This window comes from Hyperolius riggenbachi, chromosome 10, assembly GCF_040937935.1.
Source record: "Hyperolius riggenbachi isolate aHypRig1 chromosome 10, aHypRig1.pri, whole genome shotgun sequence".
NCBI classification, from domain to species: Eukaryota; Metazoa; Chordata; class Amphibia; order Anura; family Hyperoliidae; genus Hyperolius; species Hyperolius riggenbachi.
The window spans coordinates 114,169,725-114,185,314 of record NC_090655.1 but is presented as its reverse complement, the minus strand read 5'-3'; the positions used below and the strand labels follow the sequence as shown (position 1 = coordinate 114,185,314).

Here is a 15,590-nt window from a genome sequence, read left to right as displayed (position 1 = left end):
TTCAAATACTACTGCAGCCAAATACATCAGCAGGGTTTCCAGGCAACTGGTATTGCTTAAAAGGAAATAAATATGGCAGCCTCCATACCATTTTACCCTCAGTATCACTTTAAAGGGAACCTGAACTGAGTAAAATTATTTAAAATAAACACATGATGTAGCTGCAAATGAATAGTACATACTTACATCACCGCCAGTTCCTCTCAGAAGCTCACCATTTTCTTCTTACAGTGATCCCTTCCAGTTCTGACAATATTTTGTCAGAACTGAAATATACCACTTGCTGTCAGTTATAGATCAGCAACTGTCAGTTACAACTAAATGTGCAAGGTAATGTCCATGTTTCCCTATGGCTCAAGTGGGAGATATTACATAACAGTGTGCTTACCAGGAAGTTGTTATGGTTAATGGCCATTTTCAAAATGGAGGATGGAGAATTCCATTAATAACAGTAGACTAACAGGACGCAGAAGAGGAGAAAGATTGAGGAATAGACTACACAGGAGGTAAGTATGACGTGTTTATGTTTATTTTGACTTAATTTTCAGTTCAGGTCTCGTTAAGGACACCTGAAGTGAGAGAAATACGGAGGCTGCCATATTGATATCCTTTAAGTTGATACCAGTTGCCTTGACTGGCCTGCTGATCCTTCAGGCATAAGTAGTGTATAAATCATACACATGAAACAAGCGTGCAACTAATGCAGTCAGACCTGCATGCTTGTTCAGGGTCTACAGCTACAAGTACTAGAGGCAGAGGATCAGCAGGATAGCCAGGCAACTAGTATTTTATAAAAGGAAATAAATATGTCAGCTTCCATACCGCTCTCATTTAAGGTATGATTTAATGGTCATAAGAACAATTCTGATGTTGTCCCTCATGTTTTCCTTGATTTATAAACTATATTTGAACATAGATTGGGTATACGGTAAGTAAGCTAACGAACATACAGGCCTAGTGCACACCGGAGCGTTTCCGCTGCGGTTTGCGATCTGCTTGCGGGTGCGGATCCGCTAGGATAATGTATTTCAATGGGGGTGTGCACACCAGAGCGGGAGGCGTTTTGCAGAAACGCATACTCCCGGGCTGCTGCAGATTTTGGATTGCGGATGCGTTTCTGCCTCAATGTTAAGTATAGGAAAACCGCAAACCGCTCTGAAAAACGGCACTTCAGAGCGGTTTGCCAGGCGGTTTTTGTTACAGTAGCTGTTCAGTAACAGCTTTACTGTAACAATACATGAAATCTACTATACCAAAACCGCTACACAAAACGCTAGCTGAAACGCTGCAGAAAAATAAGAAAAAGCGTTTCAAAATCTGCTAGCATTTTGCGGATCTGCTAGCGGTTTTTGGTGTGCACTAGGCCACACAGAGTACTTTTACATACTGGAATTTTTTTTTTTTAGTTAGCCAGCATGCTCTTTGTTCATTTAATATCTGTTACCAGCCTATGTGGGTCTATTCTATAAAATTTTAATCAAACACGCCAATATGAATAAAGACAATGTGGAAGGCTCAATAGGCATTTAAAAGGGAAATCATTACAAAGATTGTGTATATTTCAGCCTGCATGAAAATCTCCTAGCAGGGATTGCATGTCACTCCAGCTGAGCTCACTTGCACTGTCAATATTTAATCAAAGTCTAGCTCCTTGTACAAATTATTTTCCTTCATCTCTGTATTGCTAAAGATTGCTGAGATAATCCTTGGTGGTAGCTATGTACTGTTTACTCTCAAAACTACATTTATAATCGGTTCTAATTAAATCCGTATGCACTGCAAACAAATTCCACCCTGCTGATTTTTTTGTGAACGTATTACTACATTTCTGGAGACCTTTTTGTACCCCAAGCCACACGGGCAAGCTCACCATCCAAAGCATTAAGCTGCTGAATGTAGAGAGGTGATACAGCTTTAAAGTAAACGTGTCATATCATAAAACATGACCAATCTAAGAATTATGCAAAGTATAGGCAGCTTAGGTGTGTACAGTTACAGCTACTCTACTCACATTCTGAAGCAGATTCATAGGAGGCATCAGTTCAATGATAAGTCTTCAAATTACAGAGAGAAAAATCTAATGCCTAGCACACACCATACAATTTTCTGTAAGATTTTCTGTAAAGTACACACGCACTACTACAGAGAACGACGGGTCCGTCAGACCCTCCCGCTGGGCGATAGTTCTCCCAACAGTAGTGCTGGTGTACAGTCGGTCTGCCCCGGGTAAGTTCAACTCATTTTCCTCCGACTCCCCTACAGTATCCCTTTAAGGTACATACACAGGTCAAATTTTTCCAAACCGCCGGTCGTTTGGGCGTCATAACGGGCGTGTGTAAAAAAAGGTCGTTCAGTTGATTACACTGGATTTCACCGATTCGTCAAGTGGATCCGTCAAAACCAGTCTCATCAGCTGAATGACCATTTGTACACACGCCCGATTTGACGTCCAAACGACTGGTCGTTTGGAAAAATCCAACGTGTGTATGCACCTTTAAAGCAGACCTGAACTTCCTCCCTGCTCAAAAAGATAAGCAACAGCATAATAACCTTCAGGGTAGGAACACAGTAGGCAGTGCGTGAAGGTTAGCATTTTGCTGCATATGCGTTAGTGCGTTTTCAGTGCATTTGCGTCTTTGTTCCGCACACTCATAAAAAAAAACCGCAATAATTCTGCGTCACCATTTCATTATGTGCATTTTAGTTGTGGTTTGGAAAAACATGCAGCAAGTTGCTGCACACTTTTTTGGCAGTTGGACGGAGCAACTGCCATTCACTAAGAGCTTTTGAAACTAGGCAAAACCTTGAGAATCCCCCATAAGGAGATGGGCTAGTCCAAAACCTGTCGGTTCTGTCAGATTTCTACTACTTACTGTTAAGGCCCATACACACGTCGGATATTTGTCGTTTGAACGTCCCGTCATTCAGTCGTCCGCCCGCCAAACTCGGGCGTGTGTACAGACCGTCGTTCGCGTGATAAGACTGAGTTTGAGCGATCCGCCCGGCGTGTATGGGCCTTTAGGCCGGATTTAAACTATACGCGCTTTTCTGAGCGCTTTGGGATGGATAAGCGCTTTTTAAAAATTTCTCCCATTCACTTTCATTAAAATTGCAGTAAAAATTGTGTACGCGATTGCGGCGATTTTTACTGCGATTTTAATAAAAGTGAATGGGAGTCATTTTTAAAAAAAGTGCTCAAAAAGCGCTAATCACAAAGCACTCAGAAAAGCGCTTATAATCTGGATCCGGCCTAAGTGACAGCAACATAGGAGAAAAGTAATGCATTGCTCATTTTACCCTGGAAGAAATGTACTTCATATTTGTATGTGTTTAAATGTAATTTTTATTTCATGATTTTCGCGATAGTGGTCCTTAAAAATAAATAAATAAAATAAATTCCTTCAGCCCAAGTATTATTTGCAAGCCTCGTTTCAACTTCTATACCCTGTCCTTATGCGCGTAAAAAGAAAAAAAAATCCACAAGATTTTTAAGGTCTTTTTCAAACACAAGACTGAACAACGCGCATGTCAGAAATTTCAGCCCCTTCTGTTGGCTACCACCCGCCTTTGACTGCAATGCCACGCAGCCAGATGGCAGCATTCATAACCCCACGTGTCAGCTTTTGGCAGTTACTAAACAGCAAAGAAAAAAAAAAAAAAGTATCATGTCGCATCTGATCACTGCTGAGGCCATGCATAGATGTGACTCAATGCAGTGGCCCCATCTCCATAGCTGAGCACTAGGAAACAGCTGACAGGTGCTAAATTCATCGACTTCAGCTTCCTTTGTGAAAGGGCCTAACAAAAACTGTGACGTGGAAGATTGCTGACAGTAAATGGATCAGCCCAGGTGTGGAAGAGGAGTAAATCTCCTGCTCTGTGCAGCTAACTGCTCATGCAGCAATGTGGGAAGCTGCTAGGCTAGGAATTGACGGTCGTGTATGGCTGCACTGAATCGAGAGATACAATGCTCGTGGTTCAAAATATTTGTACAAAAATATACTAAGACTTATATGCAGTGTGATGTAGGACGTTTCTCAGTGATTTATCCATCTCCACTGACAAAATAAGTTGACACTGCCCATATCCTTTACCCTGAAGGCAGCCCATACACTGGTCGATTGCCACCAGATCGACAAACAGATAGATCCATCTCTGATCACAGAGGGATCTATTGGCTGCCCATTACTGCACACAGATTTTGAATCGATTTCAGCTTGAAATCGATTCACAATCTGTGGAGCTGCCGCCTGCTCCCCCGGCCAGCAGTGATACATTACCTGTCCGCCGGCGCGAGTCCCCGGTCCGTGCTGACACTTTCTCCTCTTCACTTCCTGTCTCGCTCTGTGAAGTATAAACAGTAGAGGGCATTCTACTGTTTGAACTTCAGCTCGTCACAGGAGGAGACAGGAAGTAGTGAGGAGACAGGCCAGCCGGAGAAAGTGTCAGTACGGACCAAGGACTCGCGCCAGCGGACAGGTAATGTATTGCCGCGTCGCCAAATCAATTGCTGCTACCGACCAACTTGCGACCCACCCACGATTGAGCAAAATTTTCCGACGACAGATTGACTGAATCGATCGATTTTGAATGGAAATCGGTCAACATTTGCGTTACAGATTTCACAGCAGATTCGATCACAGTAATCAAATCTGCTGTATATCGACAGGAAATCGACGTATATGGGTAGCTTAACCCGTGAAGAATTTCAATCATGCAGGGTCTCAGAATCTAAACTAGCAACTGTTTCTGTATTCATTACTCATTGTAATTTCTACATGGACATTTAATGGCGCCCTGCTGTGCAGACTGAAGTAAACAGATAATGCCAGACTATTATCAAGTCTGCTACAGTTTAAGCTATTAGTTTGTATATTTAGATTTGAGCTTAGAGTTGAGCTTTAAACTTGTGCATGAATAGAATTTCATTTGCATTTGAACAACATTTAATTTGCAAAGAACAATGTTTGACCATGGCTACTCATGTTGTCCACAGTGTAAACAAACTTCCCATGGAATGCTAAACAAAGTAAACTTTGACAATACATTGTTGAGATAAACTCATGCTACAGAAAATTACATTTAAGTCAATTAAAAACTCAAGCTCAAGGTACATATACAGGTCAGATTTTTCTAAACGACCAGTTGTTTGTACGTTTGAACGTCAAATCGGGTGTGTGTACAGTCTTATCAGCTGAACGACCAACCGTACACACGCCCGATTTGATGTTCAAACGACCGGATGTTTCGAAAAATCAGATGTGTAACGAGCCTTCAGAGTGCTGCACAAGCACTCACTAATGCTGGGAATACAGGATGAGGTTTCTTTGGGCAGATTTACTTTCCAATCAATTTTCAGACCGTTTTTGTGATCGATTTACCAATCCTTTTTGTGATCGATTTCCATTCACTTCTACGAGAAAATTTATCAGAAATACGATCTAAATTAGATCACACCTGTTGGAAATGATCTATCGAGCCGTCTATCTGTCAAACAAAAAAATCTTATGGTGTAGTCTCAGAATTATGCTAGGTACACACAATGAGATTTTCTGGCAGATTTACAGCAAGATCGATTCATTTCCAGCACATCCGATCTGATTTCTGATCGATTTCCCATAGAAAAGAACGGGAAATCAGATCGGACATATTGTAAATAATCGATCTGGCAATAAAATGTCATTGTGTATACAGTATTAGGCATTAGGGCATAACACCACTGGGAACAACACCAGCACCTGGGTTCAACCACATTAGGAAATAATTGTATTATATTTTATTGCAAATTTTGCAGAAGAATGCATAGAGATGACATAGCACCCCTGGTAGCACTGTAAAAACACAACTTAAAGAGGAACAGAACTCAGAACGTCCTCGGTGCTCTAAAAGATGAGCAACAGCATAATAACCTTTAAAGAAAAACATTTCTTTGCTACAGCTGATACAAATCCTAAAATAAATCTTCAGTTTGTCTCCTTCCTACATTCAAGGAAGCAGACATATTGTTAGCATCTCATGTTTACAAATGAGATCTCTGCCATGGCAGTCAGCTGACACAGCTGAGGATCAAATTACAACTTGCGATTAGTCACCTGGGGCTTTCTGCAGCCCACCGTAGCTTGGAAGGTCCCACGGCGTCCATCTGGCACTTCTCCCAGGGCCTGGCCAGAAATGGCTCCCCGGCGACACTGGGCCCAAGTGTCGGGCTCCTTCTTCCTGAAACGTCACGTCTGTCGTCACCACGCCGGCCGCCTCGCTTCATCACGTCGGCCGGCGTGACAATACTGCGCATGCGCGATTAAACCGCGGATGCGCAGTGCTGTCACGCCGGCCGCCGTGATGACGACAGACGTGACGTTTCAGGAAGGAGCCCGACACTCGGGCCCAGTGTCGCCAGGAGCCATTTCTGGCCAGGCCCTGGGAAAAGAGCCAGATGGACGCCGTGGGACCGCCTGACCTATGGTGGGCTGAAGAAAGCCCCAGGTGAGTACCAATTTAGTTTTTATTTAGAGCTCGGAGTCCCTTTAAAAAGCTGTTTTCCTGCAGATCCGCCTTTAATATTTGTGAACCAGAACAAATATGCATAAGGACAAGTGAACTAGGCCCTTTAGAAAACAGCACCACACATCTATAGTCTTCAAAAGACTATAGATGTGTGGTGCGGTTTTCTAAAGGGCCTAGTTCTCTTGTCCTTATGCAATTTCTCGTTGGTCCAAGCACACACATGGGTAGTGTTGCAGAGATACTTCCATTGCAGAACAAATATGCAGTTCTGACCCAGGTTTCACTTCCTCGTTGCATGCTTGTTTCAGGTGTGAGACAGACACTAATGATGTGAAAAACATCGGGCAACTGGCATGCTGTAAAAGCAAATAAGAGTTCCCCAAGCCTGTCATCAAGGCCCACCAACAGGGCATGTTTTGTGGAAAACCACAGAGAGTAGTTAGTTAACCACTTGAGGACCACAGTGCTAAACCCCCTAAAGACCAGGCCATTTTTACTGAAATGGGCCACTGCAGCTTTAAGGCCAAGCTGCAGGGCCGCACAGCCCACCACACAAGTGATTCCCCCCCCCCCCCCCCCCCCGCTTTTCTCCCCACCAACAGAGCTTTCTGTTGGTGGGGTCTGATCGCCCCGCAGATGGTGGCTGGTGGCGAATAGAAATCAGACCCCCACACTACTAGAGGCACTGCACCTGCCCGAGACACCCTGTCACCCGCTGATAAAAACGCCCCTTACAAGCCGCCCAGCCAATCACTGTCACGCAGGCAGAGGGGCTCTCCTGCAGGGTTCAGCGACGGCTTGTCGAGCGCTGATTGCTAGCATGCAATGGAGCGCTCCTGCAGTTTGGTTTACACCACGACTTGTCAGCCGGGCAGGGTTTCAAAACACCCGGGCTGCCTGCCCACCTTATTAGTCCTAGGTGGAACACGGTTTTGTGATAGTGGTCTTTTAAGCCACACAGTAGCAGGGCTGTGGATTCGGTACAAAAATCATCCGACTTCTCAGTTTATGAAACCTCCGACTCCAGGTACCCAAAATAGCTCTGACTCCTTAGTCTAATGCTTACCAGGGATGTGGATTTGGTACAAAAATCACCCAACTCCGAATCCCCAGTTTATGAAACCACCGACTAACTTCGTCTCCAGGTACTCAAAATGACGGTACTCCGACACAGACTCCACAGCCCTGGCTGAAATACAGCAGATATGGGGCTCCAGTGAATCTTATTATACAGACAACATATTGGGGCATTCACATTGACAATGACAGGCCAAGATGGCTGCCAGGGTAAAGTGTCAGCTTCCTGGCCAGGAGCTTTTTGTTCCCAAAAGCAGATGCCATCTTAATATAGCTCCACTCCACAAATATCACCTGATTTTCTTCTCCCACACGAACAATGAAAAAATAAAAACTATCTTACAACAAACCAATACTAATAAGACCAATTAACTACACCCCATTACAACTTCAAGGCAAAGTGAATCTAAAAATAGCTAGTTAAACACTGGCTATGCAAAAATGTACACAAGAACTGTTAATGTGACAGTTCCTTTTGCACAAGGAAGTATCAGTTTCACCAACTATAGAATGTATGTTGAGAACTTGGCATAATAATGACTATTGGTTGAAGCTTTACATTAGCACACTAGGGTGATACCACATTTTTGGACACAGTATCAACACCCCAGTAAAATAAAATACATTCAATATGCAATATGTAGGGACTTGTGGATGAATCAGGAAAAGGATCGGAGGCAGATATCTTAAGGCTCTGTGCTCTGCATCAGAGGCCAAGCATGAGTGCCAGGGCTAGCTTGCATGCTGCAGCCCCTTTGCATGAATTCCAACGTAATATAATTTGCTTTAAAGAAAACTAGTGACAAAGTTTAAAAAACAAACAAACACATACTCAGCTTGGGAGTGGGAATCATCTGGATCCTAATGAGGCTTCCCCCGTCGCCCTTTGCTGTCTCCTTCCATCTCTGGGATCCCCGAACAGTGTGCAGTGCATGCAGGTGCACTGCTGGCTCTCCAGCCGGGCGGAAATAGCCAAGCCCAATTGGGTCTGCACTACTGCAAAGGCGGTTTGCGCTCTATTTCCACCGGAGCCCAAGACGAGAGCAGCTAGTGCGTATCCGCACACTGCCAACAAGCAGGCTTTCAGGGGGCCCAGTGCTGAATCCCATCTGCTCAGGATAAAGGGGGATGCCCCTTTACCCTCTAGAGGCACTTTTTTTTAACTACAGGTACTCTTTAAAACAATTATAGTTGGGCGCTAGAGCACTTCTAACTCTCCTCCTGCTGCTCTTTGCCTTTGGGGTCCTACCATTCCACAACCTTTTCACCCCAACAGCCTCCCGGAAGCTCACAGTGATGAACAAGCGATTCTGAAGTGTGCATGTGAGAGTGGAAGCATGCATGCCCAGCGAAAGAAAGGCCTTGTGTATCTTTTTCTGGTAGTTGAAATGAGCCACTGCCATAAAATTATTGCTGTTGAAAATAAAGAAATCCAAGAGAATCCTCAATGAGGAGATGGACTGCTCCAAAACCTGTCCATAAGAACCATCAGATTAAAGCAGATCCGAGATGAAAAACTACCGGTAACTGTAACAAGTAACGTGTTTATATACAGTATCTTATCTAAAGTTTAGATAAGGTTATAAATTTACACAGAATATCTAGCTGCAAACCGCTTCAGCAGTATATGATTATTCCTGTGATACAATGAGGGCAGCCATGTTCTGTTTGTCACATTGTCACAGGCTGAGAGCTGGAGATGCTATCAGCTTGTGTGTAAATTCAGTCCCATCTCCTCTTCCCCTCTGCCTCTGAAATCTCTGGCTAGTAACCTCCTTCTCCTGCCCAGACTGAGCTCCCATAAGCCCTTGCTACAGTGCCAAGGCACTGAAAACCTGTGGTCGAGGCTTGTTTATTTTATAGGGAATAAGAGTATTAAAACAAAAAAGTATTTGGCTTGAGGAATGCCCTATAAACAATAGGAAAGGAACACAATTATGCAATGAGTAAAAGCTTATCTCGGATCCACTTTAAGAGCCAATAGCACGCAAAGTGATTGCCATTTTAGCTTTTTTTTTTAGTAATTTTCTTTTCATTGGACACAGTCATGAAAAAAAATGAAACAGGACCAAGATTTGCATTGCACAAAAATCAATTTTCACTTAATGTGAAAGTAATATTTTGATTTATATTATCACGGTGGCACCCTTACATAATTTGGTTGAAATAAATTAAAAAAAAAAAATTCGGTCAACCAGGGGAAAAAAAAACAACAAAAAAACCATCACTGCCCTGAACCCGCACAGATACCAGCTGATCAAGCAAGACGCAAGCGATGTAATTAACACACTGCACTAAATACGCTCTGTGAGTGGTCGCAGTGTAGGGAGAAAGTCATTTATTACAACACACAACTCTGGGGACAAATGTACATCTCCATTGTGTACATATGTATTTTTAAGTTTTTCCATTATTGGGTCCCTTTAAAAAAAAAACAAAAAAAAACTAAAGCACTTTCAGCAGCAATTTACGCTTTCTAGGAATCCCTGGTGATCCCAAAAGCACTTTGCTACTGAAAGCCGATGGCCGTAATCGCCAGGGCTGTGGAGTCGGTACAAAAATCTTCTGACTCCAACTCCTCAGTTTGGCCTGGAACCCACTGAAATCAGCAAACTCGAAACGCAAGCGGATTAATGCGCGTTTTCGGTCGCGTTTTGCAACATTGTATTTTTTTGCTCAGCGGTTGCGTAGCGTTTTTATCCTGATTGGTCCTGTGAATTATTTTTCATTTTGTTACAGTGTGCTGAACCGCAAAACGCTAGCAAAACCGTTCAGTTTAGGTTTTGCTGAGCGTTTCAATACTTTACATTGAAGCGCTAACGTTCCCAAAATGCTGCAGGTCCTGCGTTTGCGTTTCTGGGAAACGCAAGCGCTCCTGTGGAAGTTGCCCCATCCATTAACATTAGCCCAGCGTTTTGGCAAAGTGCTAGCGTATCGCAGCGCTGCCAAAAGCGCTCCTGTGGGTTCCAGCCCTCAATGAAACCTCGACTCCGACTCCAACTCCTCAGTATAATACTTAACAGGGCTGTGGATTTTGTACAAAAATCATCCGACTCCTCAGTTTATGAAATCAACGACTCCACCTCAGACTCCGGGTGCCCAAAATTGCCCCGACTCCACAGCCCTGGTAATCGCAGAGAAGAGATTTCAGTTTGCTGAATGCAGAATCACTTTTAAGTGGCAAAAAAAAAAAAAAAAAATCGCTCTCCAGTACACACCTACCAACTATCTACCAAACTTGTCTGTTATGCTGGGTATATACGACGCGATAATGCGCCGGTATCGAGCCAGCGGATCGATCCCCGCTCGTCCCCGCCGGCGCTCCTTATCAGCCGCTCGATTCCCAGCCATTGTCCGCCAGCGGGGATCGAGCGGGGTCATCGGACCTGCTAAATATTATCAGCTCCCGGCATCAGCTGCTCGATACATGGTACAGAAACGTACCGTGCATCCCCAGCATTATGCTGGGCATACACGGCGTGATAATGCGCCGGTATCGAGCCAGCGGCTCTATGCCGGCGCGTCTCCGTACAGATCAATCCCCGCTGGCGCTCCTTATCAGCCGCTCGATTCCCCGCTGGCGCTCCTTATCAGCCGCTCGATTCCCCGCCATTGTCTGCCAGCGGGGATCGAGCGGGGTCATCGGACCTGCTGAATATTATCAGCTCCCGGCATCATCAGCTGCTCGATACATGGTACAGAAACGTACCGTGTATCCCCAGCATTACATACTCATCACACTCACTTTAGATTATGCTGAATAGAGTTTGAAGGAATAGCTCTCGAGATGCCCAACCCCAATCAAAGTCACATGATTCACTTCCTGTTTGCAAGTGTGTGGACAGATGCAAATGACGCCTGACATCACTTGTGTACTCGTTCAGGGGCAAGGGCATGCAGATTTCCTGTCCGCTTTATCTGCCACAGGGACAAATCTGCATGCAATGGTGCGGTGCAGTAGACTTTTCAGCACGCACATCGCACTGCACCGAGTGTTAAAGTAGCCTTAACTGTACTTAAATTAACGCTCTAATCAATGAATGCAACATACCCGTATTATTAATTTCGTCTTGTAAAATACAATTTTATCTCCAGTTATATTTACATTACAAAAAAAATGAGCCAGCAGCAGCCACACATATGACAATGACTTTAGGAGGGTCAATGTAACCTAACAGAATTAGGAACTACTTCAAACTACACAATGCAAGCAATGAATCAGCACAGACTGAAGTTTATTCTAGCAAGTATAAGCTAGAGTAAAGTAAGTTATGCTGTGCATAGTGGGGTTGACAGTCTGTATCTTAACCACTTTACCCCCGCGCGTACGGATTTCTCCGCCCCTTTTTCCATCCTTTCACCCCCAGGGACGGAGAAATCCGTACTTTGCGCACTCCCGCCGCTGTCCGCGCTCCCGCTCGTAAACACGCCGCCCGCCGCTAGTAAACACGCCGCCGCCCGCTCGCCCAGAGATCAACGAACGGGAAAATCCATTCCCATTCGTTGATCTAAGCCCCGCAGTGATCTGCTGCCGCTCGCCTGAGCAGCGCGTTCATTGTGAAAAAATAACTAAGTCCCAGCCTCTTTCTACTTCCTGCAAGCATCCGGAAGGACGCTTGCAGGTCGCATGAAACAAATTGGTTATGTTGCCATCTTGTGGCCAAATAGTAAAACTACACCCTAACCATTTTTTACACACAAATAAACTTGTTTTACACAAAAAATTAACTCCTTACCTCCCACACTCCCCAATTATTTTTTTTTTGTAATTAAAAATAAAAAATTTACAATTTAAAAAAAATACATAAATAGTTACCTTAGGGACTGAACTTTTTAAATATTTATGTCAAGAGGGTATAACACTGTTACTTTATAAACTATGGGCTTGTAATTAGGGATGGACGCAAAACTGAAAAAAATGCACCTTTATTTCCAACTAAAATATTGGCGGCAAACATTGTGATAGGGACATAATTTAAACGGTTTTATAACCGGGATAAATAGGCATATACATTTAATGGGTTTTAATTACAGTAGCATGCATTATTTAAAAACTATAAAGGCCGAAAACTGAAAAATAATAAATTTTTTCCCCACATTTTTTCCTATTTTCCCATTAAAACACATTTAGAATAAAATTATTCTTGGCATAATGTCCCACCTAAAGAAAGCCTAATTGGTGGCGAAAAAAAACAAGATATAGTTCATTTCATTGCGATAAGTAATGATAAAATTATGGACGAATGAATGGAAGGAGCGCTGAAAGGTGAAAATTGCTCTGGTGGTCAGGGGGTAAAACCCCTCAGTTGGGAAGTGGTTAATTAAGTAGTAAACAAAACAATGCAAGTAATACAGCACTAATGATCAGAGCTTCATCTTAAAGAAAACCTGACCTAAAAAATAAAAAGTCAAAATAAACATACACACACACATACTTACCTCCTGCAGAGTCTACTCATCAATCTTTTTCTCCTCTCCCACATCCTGTTTGTGTACTGTGATCTATGAAATTCTCCATCCTCCATTTTAAAAATGGGAAAGACCCAATAACACCTTCTAGGTCAGCACACTATTTAACTGTAATATCGCCCACTTGAGCCAAAAGGAAACACAGACATACCTTGCACATCAGTTGTCCTTTCAGTTACAACCGACAGCAACTGATATATTTCAGTTCTGACAAAATCTTATCAGAACTGGAAGGAATCGTAAGAAGTGGTGAGCTTCTGAGAGGAACTGGCATGTAGGCAAGTATGTAATATTCATTTGCAGGTACATCATGTGTTTATTTTAAATAATTTTACTCACTTCAGGTTAACTTTATTTATCACAATTTTTGGGGGAAAAATAAAATAAAAAATGATCTGCATGCTTGTTCAGGGTTTGTGGCTTAAAGGGATACTGTAAGGGGGGGGGGGGGGGGGTCGGGGGAAAAGGAGTTGAACTTACCCAGGGCTTCCAATGGTCCCCCGCAGACGTCCTGTGCCCGCGCAGCCACTCACCGATGCTCTGGCTCCGCCTCCAGTTCACTTCTGGAATTTCAGACTTTAAAGTCTGAAAACCACTGCGCCTGCGTTGCCATGTCCTCGATCCCGCTGATGTCACCAGGAGTATACTGCTCAGGCCCAGTATGGTCTGTCTGCGCAGTACGCTCCTGGTGACATCAGCGGGAGTGAGGACATGGCAACGCAGGCACAGTGGTTTTCTGACTTTAAAGTCAGAAATTCCAGAAGTGAACTGGAGGCGGGGCCGGAGCATCGGTGAGTGGCTGCGCCAACACAGGATGTCTGCGGGGGACCATTAGAAGCCCTGGGTAAGTTCAACTCATTTTCCCCCGACCCCCCTACAGTATCCTTTTAAAGTCTGAAAACCACTGCGACTGCGTTGCCGTGTCCTCGCTTCCCCTGATGTCACCAGGAGCGCACGGCGCAGGCACAGACCATACTGGGCCTGCGCAGTACGCTCCTGGTGACATCACCATCCCCCGGCCCCCCTACAGTATCCCTTTAAAGTATTAGTGGCAGAGGATCAGAAGGACAGCAGGGCAATGTGCGCTGTTTAAGTGGACCTGAACTCTTGCATGGGACAGAAGGAAAACACAGAGAAATGCACTCTGTATTTATTTAGACAGTTTAGCCTGTTTAACTCCTCATCTGTGTCTAATCACAAATTGCAATTTCATCTCTCCCACATGCCAGCTGACTGCCACAGCAGATAAGGCAGATAAACTAATTTGAAAACACATGATGTTAACAATATATCTTATTCCATGAAAGCAGTAAGTAGAAACAGTGCACATTTATTGCGGAATTTGTATCAGCTGTAACAAAGAAATATTTTCCTTTAAAGGTTATTATGCTGTTTCATATCTTTTAGAATATATATATATATATATATATATATATATATATATATATATATATATATATATATATATATATATATATATATATATATATATAGATAGATAAAACTATCCTCCAAATCCATCATACACAACAAATGCCCTTTAAATTAACATACCTCTGACACTACAACCTGAAGCCTAAAAATGTTTTACGTTCTGTGTCCCATTGTCATTACATCTAGCCTGCAGTGTTAGGGACCTGGGAATACCTGTAGTACAGGTGTGCGGATCCTGTTTTGGGGGACTGTTGTTAGCAACCAAGCAATGCACTCAGCATGGAGGAGCTATAATGTGCAGCAAAGCAAGGCTGACACTGGCTACAGAGACAAGGCTCATCGGAATGGAGGCTGGATGAGCTTCCCGTCCTCAGCTGCACACAGGCCTCTATGGCAGGACACAACAGGCCTGACTCCGCACTCACAGTGCCTGCGGCCTGTGTGTAGGAAGAGAGCCCATAACCGGCATCACCGCAGCGGCCTCCACAGCCCTCCCCTTCTCCCCCCTCACCGTATGCTCGTGCTCATCCGCCCGGACACACAGCGCGGAAACGCACAACAACAGCAGCCACAGCGGCCTCATCCTGTCCTGGCGGCGCGGCTCGCACAATGCTTCCTGTCGTTCTTCCCTCCGCTGCTGCTCTCACTGGTCCAACACCCGCCGCCTCCTCAGCGGCCGCTCAGCCACGTCATCCGGCCACGGAGCTGGAGAGCGGAAGTGCCTCACCTCCTGCCAGCATCCCGGAAGTGCACAGTGTGCAAGCACACATGAGGGAGGAGATACCTGGACTAGCTGTCACCTATCTATTCAGCACTATTATGTGCTAGCACGTATACAGTGCTAGCATTGCTACTCCCTACAGTACCAGCTTTCATTTAGGTATTACTGCATGTAGTGCTAGATAGAGCATATATGCTAGCAGTGCACATTTAGCTAGCTCTGTATAAGGTGTATAGGTGCTATATAAGGAGTTTGAGCGCTAGCCCTGCTTGTAATATCTGGGTTATCTAGTTATATTTTTAGCTGGCACTTTAGAGTAAATATGCTAGCAGAGCATGTTTAGCCATCGCTATGTAAAACGTATATGTGCTATATAAGGCGTATA

At 44.1% G+C, this 15,590-nt stretch overlaps 1 protein-coding gene across 1 annotated transcript in view; it reads right to left on the bottom strand.

Annotated features, from left to right (window-relative positions):
* The window catches only part of TM9SF3 (transmembrane 9 superfamily member 3), a 65,576-nt gene extending 50,360 nt beyond the window's left edge, over positions 1-15,216 (bottom strand). Inside the window, exon 1 of the mRNA XM_068257565.1 lies at positions 14,996-15,216. Within this exon, the coding sequence (XP_068113666.1) occupies positions 14,996-15,067 (72 nt within the window). The 5' untranslated portion in view covers positions 15,068-15,216. The remainder of the gene's footprint in view (positions 1-14,995) is intronic.
* Positions 15,217-15,590: the final 374 nt, after the last annotated feature.